General features: G+C 53.3%; 1 protein-coding gene across 1 annotated transcript in view; it reads right to left on the bottom strand.

The window, feature by feature from the left end:
* Positions 1 to 23,206, bottom strand: part of GALNT2 (polypeptide N-acetylgalactosaminyltransferase 2) — a 191,912-nt gene extending 168,706 nt beyond the window's left edge. The window contains exon 1 of the mRNA XM_058696103.1: positions 22,904 to 23,206. Coding sequence (XP_058552086.1) covers positions 22,904 to 23,029 — 126 coding nt within the window. The 5' untranslated portion in view covers positions 23,030 to 23,206. The remainder of the gene's footprint in view (positions 1 to 22,903) is intronic.
* Between the last annotated feature and the right edge of the window lie 361 nt (positions 23,207 to 23,567).

Here is a 23,567-nt window from a genome sequence, read left to right as displayed (position 1 = left end):
AGTGCATGGGACTGCTCTCTTAATGGGGATCATAATGCCTGCCAGGTAGGATTCTGTTGGGGGTTAAACCCAACACAGATGGGCAACATCTAACCAGAATCTGGCCCAACCGAGATGCTCGATGTTCATTCCCCTATTCTCCGCACTCTTCTATTTTCTTCCCCCTTCTTCTCCTCACCCTATGCCACCACCTCCCCACCCCTGCAAATTATCTGGCCGATTTTTAAACTGTCGTTTTGATGAGTCTGTGTTTACACATAACATATACGCTTTTTCTTCTGAGCTGCCTCAAATCTTTTTACAAGTGCGTACAGCTTAAATACACAACAGCCATCATCTAGAAGTTGAAGGAAATTTCAGGGTTGTTGCATAAGGGACGTGGAATTTGGAGATAAGGTTGGAAAATGTCACCCTCCGAAAATAAAGCCAAAAAGAACCAAGAGAATGAATGGCATTAGCCATCTGGGGCCATCTTTCCAGGAAACAGCTCAGTCGAGCTGATGATTTAGAAGTGTAGTTGATGAGAAGCGAGTATGTCTCCAATCTCACAGAGGAATCAAAAACAAAATCTCATCAGGATAACTTGAGCACAAAATCTGAGGAACGTAACATAAACTGTAATCTAATTAAGTACAATATGTCTCAGGAAATGATTCTGCCGGCTGAATACTGAATACTGAAGAATGCTGAAAACAAAGTCAGATTTATCAGCCAGGATCCAACTGGAAGTCAGGCACCACACAAGCTTCTGGTTCGGAGGGGCTTTAATATAAATCGTTAACTAGGTGTGAAGTTGTTAACTAGGTAACTGAGAGGAAGAAAATCCTATGGTATCAGGGAGGCAGCAACCACAGCAGCAGCCGCTGCCCCTAGGATCGAGGGAACAAAGGCCAGAAGCGGCAAGGGCTGAACCTTACACACTCAGGGAAGGGGCCCTGGCACCCAGACTGCTGAGGAGGGGGCGCGAAGGCGGGTGGGGACCGTGATGGTGGTTTCTCCGGCACTGGGAAAACCAGACGCAGCTGGTGCAGGTGAGGGGGACAAGCGTCCCTGAAGGCCGCTCGTGGGAAGAGGCAGCCGAGGGGAAGGACCAAGTCCCCCGACTGCCCCTCCCCCAACTCCCCCGGGGCCTCCAGGGGAGCCGCTGGCAGAGCAGAAATGGGCTGATGGGCAGAGTCCTAGCTCAGGCATCACAGAGCAGAGTCCAGAAGGATTTGGGGCTGAGATAATAATAGTTTAATAAATTGCACATTGGGTTTTTGTGAAAAATGAGTCTCCACTACTACCCTAGGGAGACAGTATTGATTCTATACACAGAAATATCCCCAGAATGGTGAAGTCCAATTCATCAGGCTTCACAGGCGGAGGGAAATACGCCTACAGAAAACATAGCTGCTCACCCAGCTCTGTTGTGGCTTCTTGAGTACATGAGCCCCCTGGAGCCTGCTCCCAAAGGCATGGTTCTCGTCATGAATGAATGAACTGCCATTCTTATTTACCAACACTTTACAACTCTGGTTCATGGAAACCCCAATCTTTGATAACTTCCTAGATGAGGTAATAAAATTGAGTTTCCAAACCTGTGAGATCCTGGGCCCGTGGCAATTCACTCTCTCAAAGCTCTGTCTGAAACAGCTTAGTGGCTGCTCTGATGTGACCACATGTGACTGACGTGTATTTGACCACATGTGACTGACGTGTATTTGACCACATGTGATTGACCACATGTGATGCACGTGCTGGATAATTCATCAGGTGTTCTGAAGAAAGTGATCATGGAAGTTTCAACTGTTTCTACAAATGTATTACACACACATACACACACACACACACAAACTGTGCAGAATAAAGAAAAGAGACGCAAAACTTCAACCTCCCCATGAATAAACCTACTCATGGCATTCATACATTCTCACCAGTTTATCCTCCAATAGAGAATCAGCCCAAGTCCGTGGACTTCCGAAACCTCAGAAGCATAGGACCTCCAGCCCTTTCCTCCCCACTGTATTTCACAACGTACATAAGGCGATCCATCCTAAGAGTTGACAAAGGACAGATACGCTACTGGAGGGTCTCCTACCTTCAATTCAAATGGGCAAGGGCAAGGCCGTGGAGGGGAAGCAGCCAGGCTGCTGGGCAGAGCTCTTAGAACCACCAGTCAATTCCAGGAGAGACAGCTTTGTTTATTTCCACCCAGAAGATAGTGGCTCACAGGCAGTCTGACGACAAATGTCATGAAAAAGTTCCCAACACTCCCAATCAGATGGTACATGATCCAGAATAGACTGTCTGGAATTATTTTTTTCTGGAGATTTAGAACCACACGGTCACTGGTATTCAAAAGTATGGGGTCAAACCTCCATCCTCAAAAGACCAACAAAGCCCCCCCAGATTTAAAAAATACAGAGAAATAAAATCCATGGACTGCTCAACTCCTGAATACCCTACTCCCTATATTCATCCAGTCCAGAGCCTATAAGAAAAGTCGTATTTTCTTTAAGCTCTAAACTGTCATTTTGGTATCTTTTGATTATTATTTTTATTGCAGACAGCAAGATGCTTAGAGATTCCAGAATAACTCCCATGACTAAGAGCCTCATTCACGAATCCAATGGGCAATCCATTATACACTCATCCATATTCAACTCTGAATATAAAAGCAAGCACCCAAAGAGAAGACCCAACTCAAACCCAAAGCCCACAAAACTGACCAAACATACGTGCAGGGACCCCATGATGTTCAGCAGTTACAGCCAAAAGATGGAAACTCTCAATAACGCCCCCCCCCCGGACCAATTGTTTCCAAATCTGACTTCATGAGAATCGCGTGTGGGGAGCTTTTTCTAAAACGTGCCTCGGCCTAACGGCCCAACATTCCAATTTAATTGGGCTGGGGTAGGTTCTAGGTACCTGTACTTTTAAATCTCCCCAGGTGTTTCTACTGTGCGGTCAGACTGAGGAACACTGGACTACAGCGAGGGGGATGGGCAGGGATGAAAGGTGCAAACTGCAAGGAAAACCAATTTAGACACGGGGAAGAATCAAGTGGGGAGAAGTGGGAAGATGATAGCACACAGAGTCTGAGGCTACTGCAGTCCTTGACGTTTCATTTCAACGCAGCAATCGAGTGCAAACAATGGGCAATTCCTTCAGTCTGTGTATATTGCATTTGTGAAATTCACTAATAAGCACTGGTCATCAGATGCGGCAGCTCATAAAATATGGAAACTACGCACATCCTACAGGCCACGTCCCCTTCTGTCCGGGGACAGTGTGCACAGACTGTCAAGGAGCTGTGCCAGATGCGAGCTTGGTGCCCGCCCCACGAAAGAAGGGTGCAGGAGCCCTCCGGACCAGGATCTTCATTCCCACCTCCGTAGACACCTTCCCTGGTGAAATTTCTCCCTGTGGTGGAAGAAAAGCATGCTGACGGGGCGCCTGGGTGGCGCAGTCGGTTAAGCGTCCGACTTCAGCCAGGTCACGATCTCGCGGTCCGTGAGTTCGAGCCCCGCGTCAGGCTCTGGGCTGATGGCTCGGAGCCTGGAGCCTGTTTCCGATTCTGTGTCTCCCTCTCTCTCTGCCCCTCCCCCGTTCAGCTCTGTCTCTCTCTGTCCCAAAAATAAAAATAAAAACGTTGAAAAAAAAAAAAAAAAAGAAAAGCATGCTGACCTCCACGAAGTAACTTCACAATTCTGCTGAAATGACATATGTACCTTTTTAGCCAGGAAGACGCAAAGGTGTGGGAGCACATGCCTCTATGTGCGTGTACATCCACGTGCACAAGTACATGTGTCAGTAGCTGCAGACAGGGACTTTCCAGCTGAGTTAAGTACCACACACACACACACACACACACACACACACACACACTATACTGAGCACTTTCTACCTACATGCTCGGCACAGGGTTGTACTAAGTGCTTGACAGACGACATCTCATTCCATCCTCATAACAAAGGAGGCTCTGTTATTTCCATCTTACAGGGGAGGTGACAGACTTAGAAAGGGGAGACTGGACCCAGGCAATGCCTCCAGAGCTCAAAGCCGCTCAAGCCACCTCTCCACCCACACTCCCAGGGTTCTCCAAAAGCACCAGGAGCGCGGCAAACATACAGCTGGGGAGAAGGTGCTATGCCCTAAACACAGTCTATCAATAGTAGGTCATTAACTGCGTCAAGAGATCCAACCCAGGAGATTCAGCCTGCAACTGAATCCTCACTCTGCAAAAGGGAGATCCTGTGTTGGAGGTGAAACCGAAGAGGAGGAACAAGGAGCGAAAAGGCAGATCAATGCCCTTGGCACACAAAGGACTCATTTTACAGCTGTTTTCCTCCCCAGCCAACAACAGAGGCAGAAAGCTCCAACCTCCAGAGGGGGAGGTAGTCAGGCTGCAGATTTTCCCTCCAGGCCTGCCGCTTCCCCTGTTCTCCCTTCTCCCTTGACTTACACGTTCTTCCAGCCACGTGCACCCCATTTACCCACCAGGAGGTTCTCTGCTAGTTGTCGAAGGCTGAACTAACCACTTCTCAGCGCAGGGCAGAGCAATGTGCTGTTATCACTAATCGTCACCATCCGCTCTAAATTCTTGCTCAAGGGACTCCAGACGCCATCCCCCCAGGGTCTCATTATTCTGTACCTCCAAACTCTCCAAAAGAAGGGAGGACAGAATTTTCTCGGCTCCTACGGATGCCAAGTCCTGGAATCAAATCCTATTGCTGGGTCTCTGCATTCCACGACGGCGGACAGAACGCTCCCCTGTTGCTCTGCACATGTCCTGTGGCACCTGCGTCCCAACCTGGACTCGGCGAGTTGGCTACGAACACTTCACGGGTTGCTGGAGGCATTCCAACATGCGCTACCGCTCCCTTGGCGAGCAGTGTCAAATTACTTCAGGGGGGCGCTGACCAAAGTGTGAACAGACCGCACGCCCACCCAGTGGCTCTCCAGAAGGACTGCCTGGAGGTGCCCCCACATTTCACAACATAAATCCGCCTCCGTCCCATCTAATGCCCTAAACCTCCCATCCTCTACATCAGAGGTCAGTGGTGTGTCAAAACTTCTTACCCAAGTGGCCACTGAAGGCACAGAGCTTTAAAATAACCAATCACAGGCAGCTCCAAAAGCTCAGGAACGTAACGTGCAAGAGAACGTCAGATGCCTAATCCGGAGCCCAGCAGTGTGTCTAGACAGCCAGGCAGCCTAGACACCACTTTAACCTAGGTGCCTGCCTAAAGATTACCATCTAAATGCACAGCAGTCTTACGATGATGGATTGGTGGAAGGGGAGTTCATAATGAAAAACTCTTCGCTAAATACAGCTGGAAGGAACGAAGACGGTTTAAAAACAACTGATAATTCTATCGCTCAGTATGTCTCTCTCTTCTGCCTCAGCATCCTGCATGGTCTCCCTGCACTCCTCGGGAGAGGCGAAGCGGCACCCCGCTGATTAAGGCGCGATGATTTAACAGCATACATACAAATACAGCTGGGGCCCGTTGGGCCGCAAGAGCAATGCAGCATTTCTGGAGGAAAGAAATGCTCAGGGATGCACTGCGCTCGGGGGAAAGCCAGACTTGCACCCAGAAACGATAACGGCTCCCTACCTTGACCGCTTCTGCCAGACCACAGCTGTTACAGACCGGAGACAGTGCAAAAAGGGGCAAATGGCTTGAAACTCAACTAGGGCACGCCGCAGGGGGGAAAAGCTCAGAGGAGAGTGGAGGCAGAGGCCAGGATGTGTTCGAATAGTATGACGTGGTTCACCAAGCAGCAGACCCTCCACTGAGTCTGGGCTCACAGCCATTCTCACCACGGTGGCTCCCACCAGTCTGAATTGCATCTCACTGCCCAATGTTTACAGAGCACCAGCAGTGTGTGGGGTGCTGAGCTACCCTGGGGGAACCCAATGACACACACGAATAAATTCCTAAATGCTTACTGACCCGGTGCCTCCTTTGCCCACCGTGCTTCTATTCGCAAGCCTTTTGCTTTTCGTTGCCCAAGCACACCAAATCCAGTCTGGCCTCAGGACCTTTGCACATGATCCTCTCCATGACCGGATGGTCTTCCACCACGTCTTCGTGGCTGGATCCTTCCAGTCATCAGATCCTCCCCAAATGTCCCCTCCTCGGTCCTTTCTGCTGATTATCTGAGCCCCCTTGGAGCTCCATGTGGGGCTATCCAGTACCGGTCTGGTGGGCCTTCAACCTGCAGCCCTCCCAGAATGCAGATTCCCAGATCCTTGGTGGCTTCGTTCCCCAAGGTCTGACACACCACGGCTGCTAATGCAGTTCTACAGGAGGGAGAAAGGCAGGAAGGGGAGGAGCGAAGCACACCCCAGGCCTCAAGATACTCACAGGCTAGTGGGATGCAGGCCATTAGAACTTACACCACACTGCTCAGCGGTGCAAGAGCATCAAGGCTGGCACGCGGCGGGGGACCCAGGGATGACGGAAGGCCGCGTCCTACTATCAGGATCCGGAGACGCACCCCTCCTCCCCCAAGGGCACGCAGCCCAGTGTCTGCGGCTGGCGGGGAAGGGCTTGGGCCAATCCACAGCTCCGGGTCCTCTCCTCCTTTGTCCCTCTGCTCGCACACAGATCAGAGGACGGGACAGAGCGGTAGGGCCCCCTCCCCGGGGAAGGCGCTAAGAGACACCCACGGGGATCTTCAACGCTTCACACACACCCAGGTATGGTTGATCCCAATCATTCCAGAGACGCCGAGCACAAACATACTGCCCCCATCGTTACCACGCAGGAGAAACTAAATGCTGAACATTGTCCGTCTCTTGAACTCTCTGGGCACCACTCCACAGTCCCGACAGCCTTTTTAAAGGAAAGGGCAACGCCTTAAAACAGGGCTTCTCTATCTTGATACGTTTCTTCGTGCCGCCAAGTACTGGAGGGCTGCCGACAACCTTTAAAGGTCATCTCTTAGCCCGGCTCCCCCCACCCCACACCCCACCCCCCCCTTGCCTAATTAACACTTAAATGTGTATGTTCTGTGCGGACGGCTTCCTGACCAGCACGCCAGGCAAAGGCCAGATCGCTAGGCCTTGTCCGCTACTTCTCTGTGTGCAGACCTCCCAGGCCAGAATTGTTCTTCTCACGGCGCGACATTCCCTTCCTGGAGCAAATAAATAGCCCAGACACAGGAGGGAAGGCTCCCAAGCCAGACTCTCCCCCAGCTCTGACGGGGGAGGGATGAACAGAGCTCGCCACAGGGGGCGAGGGAGCACGGTGGATCTCCAAGGAGCACACTGGATCTCCTAGGGTGGGCCAGCTCCTGAGGCCTTGGGAGGAGGTGACCAGCCTACACGTCTGGGGGCCGGGAAGGCAGGGCGTGAAGCTAGACAGCCACGCAACTGCCGTCGCATCAGCTCGCTCCCCCGGGCCATTAATCCAGTAGGTCTGCTTTGTTCTGGTGCCTCTGGGGACCACATTGCACTCTGACCAACTACAGCATCTTCAAAACGTAACCCAAACGTGACACTGCTGGCCTCGCTCGGTGCCACAGCTTCCCCTTAAAAACAGGGACCTCCCCAGGGCCATGCGATTCCATGTGGCCCAAGAAAGGGAGACAGACCGCAAAGGAAGCGGGCTGCACCTGATTTCGTCCCTGGTCCAACGACTCACACCACGACGTCACCATCAGCTAGGGTCTCTTCCTCCGAGCAAGCCCCCTTGTCCATCAGAGAAGCCTGGAGTCAGCCCCAGAAGCATCTGCGGGAAAGGAGAGTGAGCACGCACAAAAGGCAGGGCGCTGGCTAACCCGTGTCAGTACGGCCGCCATCATCTCGTGAATCTCCAGCCACCCCCAGTTTACAGATGAGGAAATGGAGGCCAGTAAGGGTGACGGCAACACCTGAACCCAGGCTCTTCGAGTGGGCACAACCGAACATCCGGGTTTTTGCATGGAGTGTTCTTCTCGACATCATCGCACGGTTTATCTGTTAATCTGCAATCCAGTTGTACGTTGTCTTCATTAGAGGCATCAGAGAAACCACACGAACACCCTGCTAATTGACAGAACTAGTCCTCAGCCCTCACTGGGGGGGCTCTGTCGCGTTGCCACAGATTATTAATTTGTCTCCCGCTTGTCACTCACCTACAGTTTCAAAAGCAAGCCAGAAACTGTACTGATGAAACCAAAAGAACGTTTCCTAATTAAAACCTTGTGGAAAAGTTTCCAAATAACACACCGCATTCAGATAATAACAGCTCAAGATATTGAAAAAGCCAATTGCCTATTAGAGTTAAAAAAATTAATTACACAGTCACAGAGTTAAAAACCACATCCTGGGGTAGTTTCAAAGACGAGAGCTTACGGGGTAAAACCGGGAAATGAGCTCCCGGGAACCTCATGCTGGAGGAGAGGGCTCCGGCCTGAGCTTCCTGCCTCCGGTCTGACAGATCCCCCCCCCCCCCGCCCCGCCCCCATCGACTCAGCGCTCACACTGGGGCCCCTGCCCAGCTCACCCTGCCCAGGTCACCCACCACCTCTGGGGCTCGGCTTCCTCACTGAAGAAGGAGCAAAGGCTGCAGGAATCCGTTGTGTCCTTACCCTCCTTCTAAAATGAAGGTCCCAGGCAAGCTCCACGGAGGTGCAGGTACTTCCCGGGAGGGCAGGCTCGTCTGCTTAAACACGGCAGAGGGCGGCTGGCTCCAGTGAGCACAGGAGCCCTGGGCTCGTGAACACCTGCCACAGAGGGCAGCCCCACCCGGCTCGGGGCACCAGCACCTGTCACTCTAACATGAGAGTTTTCCGTCGGCACCAGCAGGTGTCAGAGGCACTCGCTACAGAAGTACCAGGCCCCATTCCGCCTCATTCTTCACTGAACCACCCGAGGAGACCCATAAATGAGGAAACTGAGGAACAGAGGAGTTAAGGGACTCGCCTGGGTTTACACAGCCACCTGGAGAAGCCAGGCTCACGGCTCCCGTGTATGCATCCCCTCAGCCCCGTGCCCCCAGGGCCAGCTGTGCCATCCGGAGCACCCCTACCCAATCGCCCTGGGCTCTGCAAGGTGGTTTCCAAATGCCCCAAGGTGGATTTACCGAGTTGCCCTGGCAACCCCCTGAGACCCGGGCTCCCCACTGGACACCGGCTCTTAGGCGGCCACTGGCCAGAAGTCACGCCGCATCGCGCACGGAGCCCGGGTCATCGAGGACTCCGCTCTGCGGGCAGCTCAGACCCTGAACACACACCGGCCCTCCACAGGCCCCTCTTTCCCTCTGCTGAAACCCACATAAAACCTCAAAGTACTGAGGAGAGCTTTGCTTTCAGAGACCGATGGTGCAGGTGGTAAGGACACCAGCACTTTGCGATGCTTGCGTGAAGCACCAGGCGGATTAGATCATCAGACGCCCCACCTGCCTCTGTGAACCCGTCGGCGAGACCCGGCGGACCACAGCGAGGCTCCTTCTGTGATGCCCACCCTCAGGCCGGAGCTCAGACCACCTAAGAACCCAGAACACACCCCCTCCCAGCTCACTGCTAGCTCACCCACATCCGCAGCACGCAGTGATAAAGGTCACGGAGACGATCGCCAGCCCCAGCAATCAGCACCTTCCAGGTCTGAAGCTGCAGGCCTGCATTAACGAGACAGAAACCTGCCGTTTGGCACGGCACACTCTTGAGTCAGGGACGGCAGCTCTAAGATCAGGACGGCCACAGTTGACTCTCTCCAAAGCCGTATTTTAAGTAGGTGGGGAGCCATTACAATTCTAGCCCCAACACTGCCACTGCGTGACCTGTGGGGCAAGTTCATAACCTTGGGGCCCGCTGGAAACTGCACGCATGAGTGCAGGAGGAAAACCAGTTCCTGACATTCTTCCGGGCATGCAGAAACGAAAGATAAATGAGCAATGCCTCCAAAGTGCTTCGGGCAGCTCGGTGACAAGGCTGACATAAATTGGAAGTACCAGGAATTATACCTTACAGAAAACACGCGTTATGAGGAGCGTCTGGCCGGCTCAGCGGGAAGAGCATTTGACTCGTGATCTCGGGGTCGTGAGTTCAAGTCCCACGTTGGATGTAGGGATTACGTAAATAAAACTTACAAAGAAACACATGCATTATCATACGTTTGTCACAAATGTCTCATTCACAAATCCAATGTAAAATATGAGGTGTTACCAACGATATCCTGCTGGGGAAGAAAGGAATAATATATATTTATTAAGGGTCTCCCACCCTGGCTTCCCAAATCATCCATGGCTCCTAATGGATTGTTTATGACAGCAAGCAGACCGCCCAGGATGAGTGGAAAAGCTGGCAGGACTAAACATACACGTTTTCTGCCCACTCGCACCTGTCAAATGAGAAGGATACAGTCAATGTAACACAACATTCAAGTCAAACTCAGGTAGGTGACAGGGTCTGGGCCATGGAAGAGGCTGGTTAGGTGTAAGCGATCTCACAGAACACCTTAAACTAACAAACACTCTCCCACCAAAACATTCACCAAGGTTAGTAATTTCCTAAGAGTTTACACAGATAATTCTTATAGAAGAAATGGTACCAAATGTAAGAATATTTTCCTGGTGATACAGGTGACAGTTCAAGATCTTAGGCAACCTCCGAAGCATCCTTTGAAAAGAATCACCACTGGGGGCGCCTGGGTGGCTCAGTCGGTTAAGCGGCCGACTTCGGCTCAGGTCATGATCTCGCGGTCCGTGAGTTCGAGCCCCGCGTCGGGCTCTGTGCTGACAGCTCAGAGCCTGGAGCCTGTTTCAGATTCTGTGTCTCCCTTTCTCTGACCCTCCCCCATTCATGCTCTGTCTCAAAAATAAATAAATGTTAAAAAAAAAATTTAATCACCACTGGGTATTCCTAAATTACTGAAGACACACAAGGCTGATGTATGTCTTTACAAACGGTGATGCTGATTTATGAGAAATATATATTCGCTCTTCATCCACAGGTCCTGGCTCACTACTCCCCAAACCCTTGAATTGCCTGTTGTCCTCAGTTCCTGAACACCCTTTAGAGCCATAAAGGTGAAATGGGTGTCTCATGAATCTTAACAAGCCCCCTTTCACAACTGGGTTTATGTTAATGAGGTGACTTTGGAGAAGCTCTCAAGATGGGGGCTGGTTGCCAGGGGACCCAACCCTGTGATCAGAGGGCTGGAACTTTCAGTCCCACCTCCCCAATTTCTTTGGGGGGGGGGGGGGTGGAGAGCAAAACATGGAATCGATCACCCATGGCCAATGATTTGGTCAGTTATGCCTATGTAATAAAACCTCCACAAAAACCCAAAAGGAGGGGGTTCGGAGAGCTTCTAGGAGAACCAGAACGCTTCTGTGTGCCACCACACCAGGCCTCAAACTCCATGAGGACAGAAGCTTCTTTGTTTGGGGCTTTGCCCTATGTATTTCTTAATCTGGCTATTCATTCATATCCTTTGATATCCTTTGTAATAAATCAGTAATCTAGTCAGTAAACAGGTTCCCTGAGTTTTTGAGCCGTTCTAGCAAACTAACTTTTTACCCAAGAAAAGGGCCTTGGGAACCTCTAATTTTTAGCCAGCCCGTCAGAAGCACAGGGAACTGTCTGGGCTCGTGATTGGCCGCAGAAGTGGAGGACGATCTTGTAGGACTGAGCCCTTAACCCGTGGAAGCAGGCACGGTCTCCAGGCAGACACTGTTAGAATTGGATTGAACTCGTAAGGCGCTCAGCTGGTGTAGAAGCATTGTTTGCTAGAAACCTCCCTACAACAGACATGTTGGAAACTGGGACCAGAAACCTTTCAGTGACTCTATCCCTAAGCCTTCAAGTTGCTTTTTGAAAAATTTTGGTTTTCAGGGGCGCCTGGGTGGCTCAATCAGAAGCATCCGACTCTTGATTGTGGCCCAGGTCATGATTTGCATCCACAAATACTCTAGTTTGTACCTACAAAAGATAAGGATTTTCAAAAAACAATCCCAAGACCATTACTGCCACTAAGAAAATTAACGATGATGCTTAACATTTCAACTGCTATTCAATCCCTCTTCAACTCTTTCTTTCTTTCTTTCTTTCTTTCTTTCTTTCTTTCTTTCTTTCTTTCTTTCTTTCTTTCTTTCTTTCTTTCTTTTTCTCAGGTCTTTCTCTAGTTGGCTTGTTCAGTGATTCTGAGCTCCATGAAGGAAGACAGAGTGCCTTGCTCACCCCTGCAGATCCCAGCATTCAGCAGGGTTAACTTGTAGATAGAAAACGCTCCAAAGTGTTTCGGAAAGGGTTCATGCTCATCACTGCTCACCTCTCAAAAATAAAAGCCAAGAAGTACTTCTGCTTCCATGGATCCTGGGGATGGGGAGTGAACAGATACAGATGTACACGTTCCAATGGGGGCTACCAGTTCCCTTTATCAAGCACAGAAGGCGCGGAGCTGAGTTCTCATAAAGGGGAGTAATCACACACGTGAGAAAAAGAAGACCGTAACTCATCAATTCTAAGATGCACTATTTTTCACAGCTTAACATGAAATTGGGACGCATCCCACAATGAATGAGCCTGATGACGCTGCGGGCCAGGAAAAGGGCCACAATGCACCTGTCATCACAGCACCTGCTCAAACATACAACACACCAGTGGCAAAGTCCACATGATGCACGTCAAGTGGCCTGGAAGAAAACCCCAGAAACAACAGTAAAGCACTCGTAATCCTTAGAAACCAAACCAAGTAGGATAGAAATGAATGGGGAATTGGGGAATTAGGGAAAATTCCCAAATGAGTTAAAATCTGGCTAACTCTACATAACTGCCATGCTATGTTAAGAGCCCAGAACCAAGAGCTTTTAGAGCTTTCATTGATTTTTTTTTTTTTTTTTTAATGCTGCATCACCAAAGGTCTTGGCAGTGCAGATGACTTTGAGGAAAACAGACACAAATATCTCGGAGTCAAAAAGTAGACACTGAGAAAGTTTTAGGAACACCTTACCCAATATATTTCATGTGTATTTTCCTTTTTATCTATGCACAAGCGTGATGTATGGAAAAATCAATGTCTAATTAAGTCCAAAAGAGCTCTTTAAATAAGTAGAAAATAAAAACGTTAACTGATAAAGAAAGCATTGTGTCACAGTTCAATGAACAGTGGCTTTTTTTTTTCTTGCCCAGTGCTACATAAAATAATGGTTTTATGGATAATGGCATCTTAGACTTGATAAAAAGAGGTATATTCCAGATGAAGGGGAAAATCAGTGATTATCAAAAGTGAGCAGTGCCTGGGTGGCTCAGTCAGTTGGTTGAGCGTCCGACTTCAGCTTAGGGTCATGATCTCATGGTTCGCGGGTTCGAGCCCCGCATCGGGCTCACTGGTGTCAGCACGTGGCCCGCCCCCCTCTCTCCCTGCCCCTCCCCCTCGTGCTCTCTCTCTCTCTCTCAAAAATAACAAATAAGCATTAAAAAGAAGTGAGCAGCAAGAAAAACAAGTGGGTGGGTTCTCAGCACAAGGGAACAGGGAAGGGCCAGAAGGGGGCACGGGGCGGTGAAAAGAGGGTAAGCCTTGTGAAGGTTACAGAGCAAAAGCTCAAAATCTAGGTCGAGGGAAGAGCCCTTGAGGCAGGAAGCGCCAAGACAATGAGCGTTGAAGGCATCCCACGCAGGGCCAGCCAGCTCATCATCCAGGACAGGCCCGTGCATCCCCCACCCCACCCCCCCCACGCAAGAGTCACCGCCTGATAACACGGTACCTAGTTTATGGGCATCTCCCAAATGCAGACCTCTAATTTACATCAGCTCCTCCAGCTGTCCCTGTGATTCAGCTGAGACAGGCAGACCCTGCCACTCACGTGTGTCTGCCTTCTAGAGCAGCACCCTTCCACGAAGAAGGCCCCCGGGGCAGAGCTAAAGAAACCTCCACAACTGCTCCAAAGTCTGAAGGTCTTTAAAAGGACCTTTCATTTGCCGCCACGCAAATGCTCCAGTTGTCTTTTCCGGAAACACGCCGGGGGCGCTGCGCAGAACCCCGACACGTATCTAATGACTCCTCGTAAGTGCCCACAGTTTCCCTGAAAAGCAGCTGGGTAATCCCACATGAGAACCAGGAGGATGTGCAATTTCCCACCGTTCCCCTCCCTACCACGGCTGTGGGCAGTGAAGTCACATGTCCATTTTATTTTCCACAAATACTATAGACCACGGAGCCTCAGTGTGACCCACTTTGCCAAGAACCACCTCTCCAAAGCCCGGGTGCCAGGCCAGCTTCTGCCCTCTGGTTTCCTACAGACTGGTTTTCCTGCAGGAATCAACAACCCCCATCACCCAGAGCAGCTCACAGAGATGACGTCACGGTGGGAATCCCGTGCCGCAGCAGGTGCACAGGGACCCGCGAGGATTCCTCATTAAATGAGAATACGCCTGAAAAGCGCTCCGCCAACGTGCAATGTCATTTAACAGTGTACTCAACAATGGACCATGGACGCCGACCGGGTCCAACTTAGCATTTCGCACAGATCGGCTCAGAAATCAAGCAACGGGATCGTTCCACAAGCACGTTCTACCGAGTCGATGCACGTATTAACCTCCAGGTGCCTAGAGCGGTCTCAAGCCCGAAGCGGGAGACGGGGGCGCGGGAGTATGCACACCGTGGTCACTACGGTGGGTACGCGCATCACCCGAGACAGCCCCGCGACAAGAAGACCCAACATTTCCACGTCACAGAGGAAATTCCACCAGTGACAGACCAAAGGCGACAACCTTCGGGAAAGAAAACTAGCTCTCTTGTTTAGCAAAAGCAAGTGAGAAGACAGACCACCAGAGGACAGGACACAGCTGGAACCAGGGGCAGCGTGCGAAGCCAAGGGAGCCACAAAGATTCACCTGCTTCCGCAGTCTGGGCTCAAACCTGCTCAAACCTCACTTCCCCGTTGAGCCTAAGGGACCACCGAGGCACCACAACAACCCCCACCCAGCTCCTAATCCCCTGATGCTGCTTTTTTCTCCCTTGGCACTTAGCACCTTTCTCCACCCAACACCATTTACTAACCTCTCCTGTTTCTGTCTGGCTCCCCCCACCCCCAGAATGAAAGTTCCATGAGAACGGGGATTCTGTTACATTCACCACCGTATTCCCAAGTACCCAAACAGTGCCTGTCACGTAGTAGGTGCTGACGAAATACTCACTGAAAGAAGGAATGGAAGGGAGTAGAACCTGTTTTCATTTCTGCTCCTGCGGGAAGGGCAGCTGACGACTATGGTCTTCAGGACCGGCTGATGACCGACGGATGAGAACACATAAAATGTAATCACATAGCGCAAAAAGGTGAAAATGAAGAAAAGAGCCAAACGGACCTGATACCACCATCGAAGCATTATGTGTGTGCTCCAAAATGCCTTCCGGGAATGTTCTGACAGGGCGCAGCAGGGCGAGGGCGCTGCCACAAGGCACGGAAGGGGCACGGACAGACCAGGTACCAAGAGGGAGCCACATCCCACACCGCGGGCAGGCAGAAACCCTCCAGGCCTCGAGCTGTAGGCAAACCCCACCGCCTCCGGAGGCCCGGGGATTCCTCCCATCAGACAACGCTGGGTCGGCCATCCGCCAGCTCTGCAACGTTGGGCAAGTTACTCACCCTCTCTGTGCTTCAGTCTTCATCAGAAAAATGAGAGGAATAAAAGGGCTGCTATGAGGAGTCACTGAGTCGACATCGATAAAGCACCAGCCCTGGGCCTGGCACACAGCGGGTGTGCACCCAGGGGTCCACCCTGACCGCACAAAGAGGTCATCCTGTTCGGCAGGGATCTAACCATAAAGGTCGCACGGGAAAAAAAAAAAAATCAAAGTTCACACAGACACTGCAGCGGTCCTTAATCAGGGGCGATCCTGTCCCCCAGGCGGTACCTGGCAGGGCCCGAAGACATTGCTGGTTGTCACACACGAGGCGGAGGCCAGGGAAGCCACTAAACGTCCGACAACGCACAGGGCAGCCCCACACAACAAAGATGAACTGGCTCCAAATGTCCGCCCGGCCAAGACTAAGCAACTTCTGATCCGGAGTGACCGCTGCCCCAAGGGGACCGTTGACCCTGACAATACACGTGTCCTGATGTGGGCTCTGGAAATACAGTAACCCTGTCCCGGCCACACTGACCATACCTCCTCCCAGAGTCACCGGGCAGGAAAGTGCCCACCCTGGCAGGACCGGGCAGCCCGCACTCAGGGCCTGAGGGACTCGGGGGAGGGCAGAGGCAGGTGGCACGTCCCCAGGCGGCCACCCCTGAGCCGCTCGCTGCTTCCCGACAGCCAGCTCCCGTAAGGCGTGGCACCCAGGGCCCGTAATCCCCAAAGCCCAGGAAAGCTGCTTCCATGTAAGCCCAGGAGTGAACAGCCCTGTGTGGGGCCTTTTTGGCTTTTCCAAATCCAGCCTTCTGGATGAATCACTGCCTTCTCCATTCCAACACGCGAAGAAACCCAACCCGTATAAGATGACACGTTCCCCGGGCCCATTATACTGGACATGACAGAATGCAGAAATACCGAGGCAGAGTGAGGGCAGGGGACCGATGGGGAGGAGGAGGGGCTCCAGCAGGGAAGGACTGGTTAGCTCGAGTCCGGTTTTTCATCTAGAAACGGGCACATGGTCAAAAAGGAGAAAGGCAGGGGAGGCTCTCCTGACCGGACAGGTAAACCAGACGGGCATTCACCTGGCATTGATCCTGAAGGTCAGGCACATGGCCAAAGGCTAGAGAAGCCCCACACCGGCTAAGAGACAGGGTCAAGTTCCACTCTGAGGACCTGAGTGTCCACCGGAGTGCTCCCTCCAACCCATTCGATCTAATTCTCAAAGGAGGAGAGGCCCTCGCCAGGCCCAGCCTCTCCTGAAACCCCACTCAGGAGGGTTTGCTTGTGGAAGAACCAGAAGTCCTCCTGAAAACGCTTCACCAACAAGGCAGTCTGGAGGCAAGGATCTGAGACAGGAGGAGTGAACACGGATCCCCAGCAGCAACAGAGAATCAAACACTCCCGCCTCAAGGGGAAAGGTGACCTTTCGGGTCAGGGGGGTGACACCAGGCCAACACTTCCTTGGCTCTGAGTGGCACACCGACGGGGGTGGCACCCCACATGTGTAAGTCCCACAGCGACGTGGACACAGAAGCGGGGTCCAAAAGGCCCCTGCAGTGGCAGGTTTTCAGTTCTCTGGTTGCTGAACATGGAGAAGGGATCCCAAGGGAGGACCAGGGCGGCCAGCGTCTCGGGGGCATTCGGGGTCTTGAGGGTGGCATTTATTTCACAAGCAGAACAAAGCATCCCCCTATTTTAATCTGTGTGGCATCACTGTGCAGGTGCATTTCCACTTGGACATCCACCCAGCTCGTGCATCGCAGCATTGCCCAGGCAAACCTTCCAGAACAGGATTCACAAGGAGCACAGCGGAAGAACTAAAACAGGGGAGCGGATCTGGCCAGGTTTGGCAATTTTGTCATCCCAAGAATTCGGCTGGGCCAGCTAGGAGACTTCATAGGTTTGGTCTGGTTTCGTTATTTCCCCAGGAATACCCTACCTCCTTCCCCGGGATCTCAGCCAGCATCTCAAAGTCAGCTCCTGCCTTTGCCTGTGTCTCTGCCCCAGGCAGCCTCACCGGCACCACCCCCCCCCTCCCTCTTCCCCCTTCTCCTCCCCTTCCTCCTCCCCCCTCCTCCTCCCCCCTCCTCCTTCCACTAAGCCAACTGTCTCTGGATTTGCTAGAAGGTAGGCAGCACAGCATTGCCTGCTTTGAAGTCGACCTCTTCCCAAACGTGACTTCCAGCTCCGGCAGAAACAAGATACTATGTGTCCACATAGCTACCTACACGAGTATAAATATATAAATATCCCTGGCCAGTCATTTCCCCGACCACCTCTCCATTTACCTCTCCCCCGGTTCCAAACAGGAAACCCACCATTCACCAGGAGGTGGGGTAGAGGGATTTACGGAGGGCCTGAAGCCCACGCCCAGCCTTTACCAGCCAGGTCTCCCCACCCCTACCTCGAGGTCTGACAGCGTGAGCCAGCCGACCCCTGGGGACAGCAGCTTCTTGCTGGTTTCTGCTAGAGGGTTAAGGGAAGCGCCCGTTACTTCTGCACAACTTATCAGCCACAACCTGCTTCCCTCATGTTCGAGCACCCAGAGCCAGCCACGACATAGCTCCGGAACAGGGACCCTGGACTTGCCTTGGAGAAAAGTTGGTATCACGGTGCCATGTGTCGGATTCTCTGGCTATAGCCTTCTCCCCCCACCACTGCCCTGCCTACCCTCGGCTTCACACTCCCATCTCAAACAGAATTTCCTTCGACTCTACCCTGCTCATAGGGGTGGCTAGGTGTCTTCTGGGTACCCTCCTTGGCCTCCACCCACAGACAGGCTCACAGACCCCCATCGTAACACATGGCAGCCTCACGTTCAACCTCACACCACTCACACTGGAGGAAATACCAGCCATCTCCCCTCCTGCCGGGGGATGCAAGGCCGAGGAGGGCCGCCCGGATCCCAGGTGGGGACCCCCGCTCTGACACCACAGCTGGGCACGAGACAGCTGGCGCATCCTGACCCTTTCCCAAGAAGGCGGTCCTTAATGTCACTCTTTGATACAAGCCCAAATGAACCAAACCAATCAATCTTGGAGGAACGGGTGAAGGATGAAAGCACAAAACAAAAGCATCAATGGTTTTCCAGAGGACAAGAAGACATTTGAGATTCCTGGTTCACTGTATTTTCAAGGAGTCATTTGGGGGCGCCTGGGTGGCTCAGTTGGTTAAGCGGCCGACTTCGGCTCAGGTCATGATCTCGCGGTCCGTGAGTTCGAGCCCCGCGTCGGGCTCCGTGCTGACCGCTCAGAGCCTGGAGCCTGTTTCAGATTCTGTGTCTCCCTCTCTCTGACCCTCCCCCGTTCATGCTCTGTCTCTCTCTCAAAAATAAATAAACGTTAAAAAAAAAAAAGATTTTTTTTTCAAGGAGTCATTTGGGGTTTTTACTTCTTTATTCCCCCTACCGCCCCAAAACCATTCATCCGGTGTCTATTCTTTCTCAACACCTTACTAATGGCATCTAGCGCTCTGCAACGAGGTGAAAATGGTTATCCCCGCTGTAAAGATGAGAAACGGAGGGTCGGAGAGGTTCAGTTAAATTAGTAGAGGTCACTAAGCAGAAGCGGGTAGAGAGCTAGGGTCGCTCAGTGCCAATAAATGGACTCATTGCCATGCCTCTTCTTGTGAACGTCCACTACCCAGCTCAAAACGCATTACTGTCTCCCTGTGATCAACCAAATTAAGAACCAGCCAGTCAGCCTGGCACACGAGGCCCTCTAGAGCCTAGTCCCAAAGTCCAGTTTCACACCTTACTGTTGCCTGCCCTACGACATGTACCACACTCCCCCACCACTCCCCCCATCCCCCACATGCCTCCTACAGGACCACTCCCGAAGCCCCTCAAGGAAGGGTGGTGGAAAGCGAACAGGCTGCCCGGGCCCCGGGTCCGTCTTCAGCTAACACCTTCCCTTCCCTCCCGAGGACGTGAGCAGTGCAGACCAGGGGTCTCAGGTTGACGCACTTTTTTTTTTTTTTAATGTTTATTCATTTTTGAGAGACAGAGTATGAGCAGGGGAGGGGCAGAGAAAGGGGGAGACACAGAATCCGAAGCAGGCTCCAGGCTCTGAGTCGTCAGCACAGAGCCCGACGCGGGGCTCGAACTCGCAAACCGAAAGATCACGACCGGAGCCGAAGTCGGACGCTTAACCTACTGAGCTCCCCAGGTGCCCCTCGGGTTGACACAGCCGTCAACTTTACATCCCGGGAAATCCTTCCCTTTCTGTCCTCCACCGCCACCCTTAACCCTTAGGCAAGTGCGCTTCAACAGATATCCCTTCTTCTCTCCTTACAGCCTCACCCACGGCCAACCTGCCAAGGCCTGGGGGAGACTTAACGTGATTAAAATTGTAAAGCATTTAAGATGCTCAAAGGAGAGACATCCTTGAAGTGCAAATTATTAATTCAGGGGGACAGAGCCAACTAAGGGAGGGGTGATCTACATAAATGTAAAGGAAATACTTTCAAACAATATTACATGTAAACCGATTGACCTCACACCTGACGCCTCAGCACTGAGTCCCGAACGGTGTGGCAATGCCCACGATGCTTCTGAGCACCTGCTCCTCCCGTTCGCCTTATTAGATCTGCAATCCGGGGTGCGGCGGCTTTCTGGGTTTTGCCAAATGGGAGAGTAACGGTCCTGGGATGAGTTATTTAACAGGCAGGGCACACAGTGACAAGCCCGGGCGGGGGTGCTGAAGCAGCAGAAATACCAGGCAGGCTCCCATCAGACAATCCCCCGAAGTCTAATACTGAAGCCTGGTACCCCGTGAAAAACATCAGGGCCGAGAGACACAGGCTAAGCATTGACTTGCATACTATGAAGCAGGAGAAGAAACATTAATTCCACTTGCACCTAAAACACTATAGCTAGTATTTAAATTCTGCCTTTCGTCCCACATTATCTTTTTTATGTCCATACTTTACAAGCTAAAAAAAAAAAAACTACATATTTCCTTTTATCATAAGGATGAACTAAATCTGAAGAGAGGCTTTTTAGTCTTTAAATCCCTGGAAACAGTTCAGGAGGAAGGAAGAGTACACAGTTTTATACTCTAGATTAGGAAATTCAAGACGGCGGGGTTTTCTATTCAGGTCCTCCAGAATGGTCTCAGGGCTTCGACTTTCATACCAGGGTCCACAACACTAAGTTAATGAGTCTTTTACTGCGATTTCAAAAGCTATTGCATTTACACACCTCTTCCTCAACTGACAAATCACTAAACCATTCTAAGGGCCGGGATTAAATTTTATGGTTCGTTGACAGAAAGAATAGAATCCCAAATCACCAATCCATGTATAATTGTTCATTTCCCACACATTTTTTCTTACCTGATCTCTTATCTCCCACTAGGTCACAAAGAGTTCTTAGATTTTTTTTTTGTTTTAATTAAGGATACCACTTCAGAGGCCAACACAGGAGACCCCCTCAAAACCCTGCAGCTGAAGCCCACAGGGGAGAAGTCAGCTTCTCTGGATGCTAAGGCCACACCGTTGCTGTTTCTAATCACACGTTTCTCATGAAAGCGGCAAACCAAGGAAAAGAGCTCTACCAGTGTGGCTTATTTGTTTGTTTTTCTTTTGCATGAAAGGCAGAAGGCTCTGCCAGGTCCCACCAGCACACCAAGCGATGCAGCCCTGCCAAGGCCCGGTTTACTGCACAGCAAAAGTTTTGAAAATAATTCCAGGTTAACGCGAGCACAGTTTTCAAAGGGCCACACTGCTCCTGCTGCTCGCCCGCCGGGCTCTTTACCATCCAAGAACAAACAAAAGCCTTCAGGTACATATACAGCACTTCCCTGCATTACAAAAAGAACGGGGCTAAGGGCACACTGTTAGCTCAGAACTCAGCTAGGCCATTTCAGCACACGGAACGACTTCATTTCTGCTCCCTCCAGACAAAGCAACTCCACACGATTCCCCAAGATTAAAACAAGATACCTATCTCTATCTAATACCTTCAGGTGAGAATGAATGAATGAGTTGAAACAAACAAACAAACGAGGGAAACCTCTGAAGCAGCCAAACCCCATCACGGACTTTACAGGTCTGACTGTATGGCTAAAAAAAGTCCGTTCATAGACACTCGGTCCCGTTTGGCTTGTTCCAGAATACCATTCCCTGCTTCCTGCCCAACCAGCGGTCCACCTCCATGAACTCAGAATTTCCTGGGTTTGCGGTGACACCAAACATCACAGCGATGAGGGTTCCAGGACTGTGGAAAAGATAACGCTGCTTTCAAAGCCTATTAGCCACCGAACACCACAAGCCAGCCGGCAGCAGGTCCACGGCCAAAGCCCTCCTCTCCCAGCACGGCCGCAGGACCGCACCGTCGGGGCTCCCCCGGCCGCTCGATTTCCTCCCGGATACGCCCGGCTGTCCAGACTGGCTTACACGGTCCCCACGGCCTAACCGCCGGACCCTTGGGAGCCTGCTCAGAGCGCCCACAGAAAAGGGACCATCCCCGCGTAACGGCGAGCGGGGCTGGGGAAGACAAGCGCAGGCGGCCACGTCCGGGCCGCGCCGGGGCCGAGAGGGGAAGGTCGGGGGAGGGTGGGGGCGGAGATGTCCGTGGCCGGCCTCACTCGGGGCGCAGAGGCGCGCTGGCCCTCCGCTGACAACCGCCCAGGGAGTCTCTTTTAACCGGCACGGGGCCGGCTGCGCCCCCCCGCCCCCAGAGGTAAATGGCAGAGAAAGGGGCAGAGACCCCCGACATGCACCCCCCCCCAACACTCCCCGCCGCGGGGTGACAAGGGGGAAACGGGTGAGGATTTGCAGCGGCTCGTATCAAACGCAAGGGAAGAAACTTGGACTCCTCTCTCCCGTACATGACACTTTGGAAAGGCAGCCGCCTCTCCCTCCTCTCCTCCCCACCCCCTTTTGTGTGTCCCACACCCCCACCGCTTAAACTTCCCACCGCAGGGGATGGGGCTCCCGGCGGCCGGACAGGACTCAACTTCAATTACGTGTGGCAGACGGAGGGGGCCGGGCGGAGGGGCGGGGGGGTGGGGGGGCGACGAGAAAGGCGTCCGGGGCCCCCAGTCCTGCGGGGCCGCGCCGGGTCGCCCTCGCCCGAGTCGGACCAGCGCAGAGGGGCTGGGTGCGCCCCCTGCCCTGGGGACTCGGCCGGGAGGCCCGCGGCGGGGAGCGGGGACCCGAGAGGAGATCGGGACGGAGGAGAGCGGGAAGGGAGGGAGCCCCCCTCGTTGCCCCGCGGCCACGTCCGAACAGGGGGGTCCGCGGCCGGGCGGGGGGCGCGTCGGCGCGGGAGGGGCCGGCGGGGGAAGGGGAGTCGGGGGCTTGGGTGGGGGGGGGGGGAGCCGGGCCCGGGCAGGGCGCCCCACTCACCTTCCTGCCGGCGCCGCCGCCCGCGCCCGCGGCCAGCGCGGAGCCGCCCCCCGAGTACATGTAGTAGGCGATGCCCAGCACCCACAGGAAGGCGAAGCAGAGCAGCATCCGCGAGCGCCGCCGCATTCTCCCCTCTCGGCCGCCGGCCGCGGCCGCCGCTGCTAGCGAGTGCTGCCTGGGGCCGGCGCGGGCGGGGAGCGGGCCGGGGGAGGAGCGGAGGAAGGGGAAGGGCGCGGCGGCGGCTCCTCCTCCGGCGCGGGCTGCTGCTCGGCGGCGGCGAAGGCGGCGCGCGCTCGGCGCCCGAGCTCCGCCCCGGGCCGGGAGCGCGGCGCGGCGCCCGAGCAGGAAGCGGCGGCCTCGGAGGCGGCGAGCGGGTCAGGGAGCAAAGGGCGACCAATCGGCGGCGGCTGCGGGGGCCGGGGCGCGGGCCGGAGGAGGGGATTACCGCGTCTCCATGGCTGCAGCACGCGGGGCTCCGCCGGGAGGGCCTCCGCGGGGCCGGCCTCGGCGCCGCCCCCGCTCGGGCCGCCGCCCCGCCTCCTCTGCGTCCTCCCCGCCGCTGCCCTCTCCGCCCCCCCGTGAGTGACAGGTGGCTGCCCGGGACCGGGCGGAGCGCGCGCACACGTGCGCACACACGCGTGCACACGCCCCGGGGACGCCGTCG

This window comes from Neofelis nebulosa, chromosome 13 (genome assembly GCF_028018385.1).
Source record: "Neofelis nebulosa isolate mNeoNeb1 chromosome 13, mNeoNeb1.pri, whole genome shotgun sequence".
Taxonomy (NCBI): domain Eukaryota; kingdom Metazoa; phylum Chordata; class Mammalia; order Carnivora; family Felidae; genus Neofelis; species Neofelis nebulosa.
Note: the sequence above shows the minus strand (reverse complement) of the source record. Positions and strands in the feature narration are given on the sequence as shown.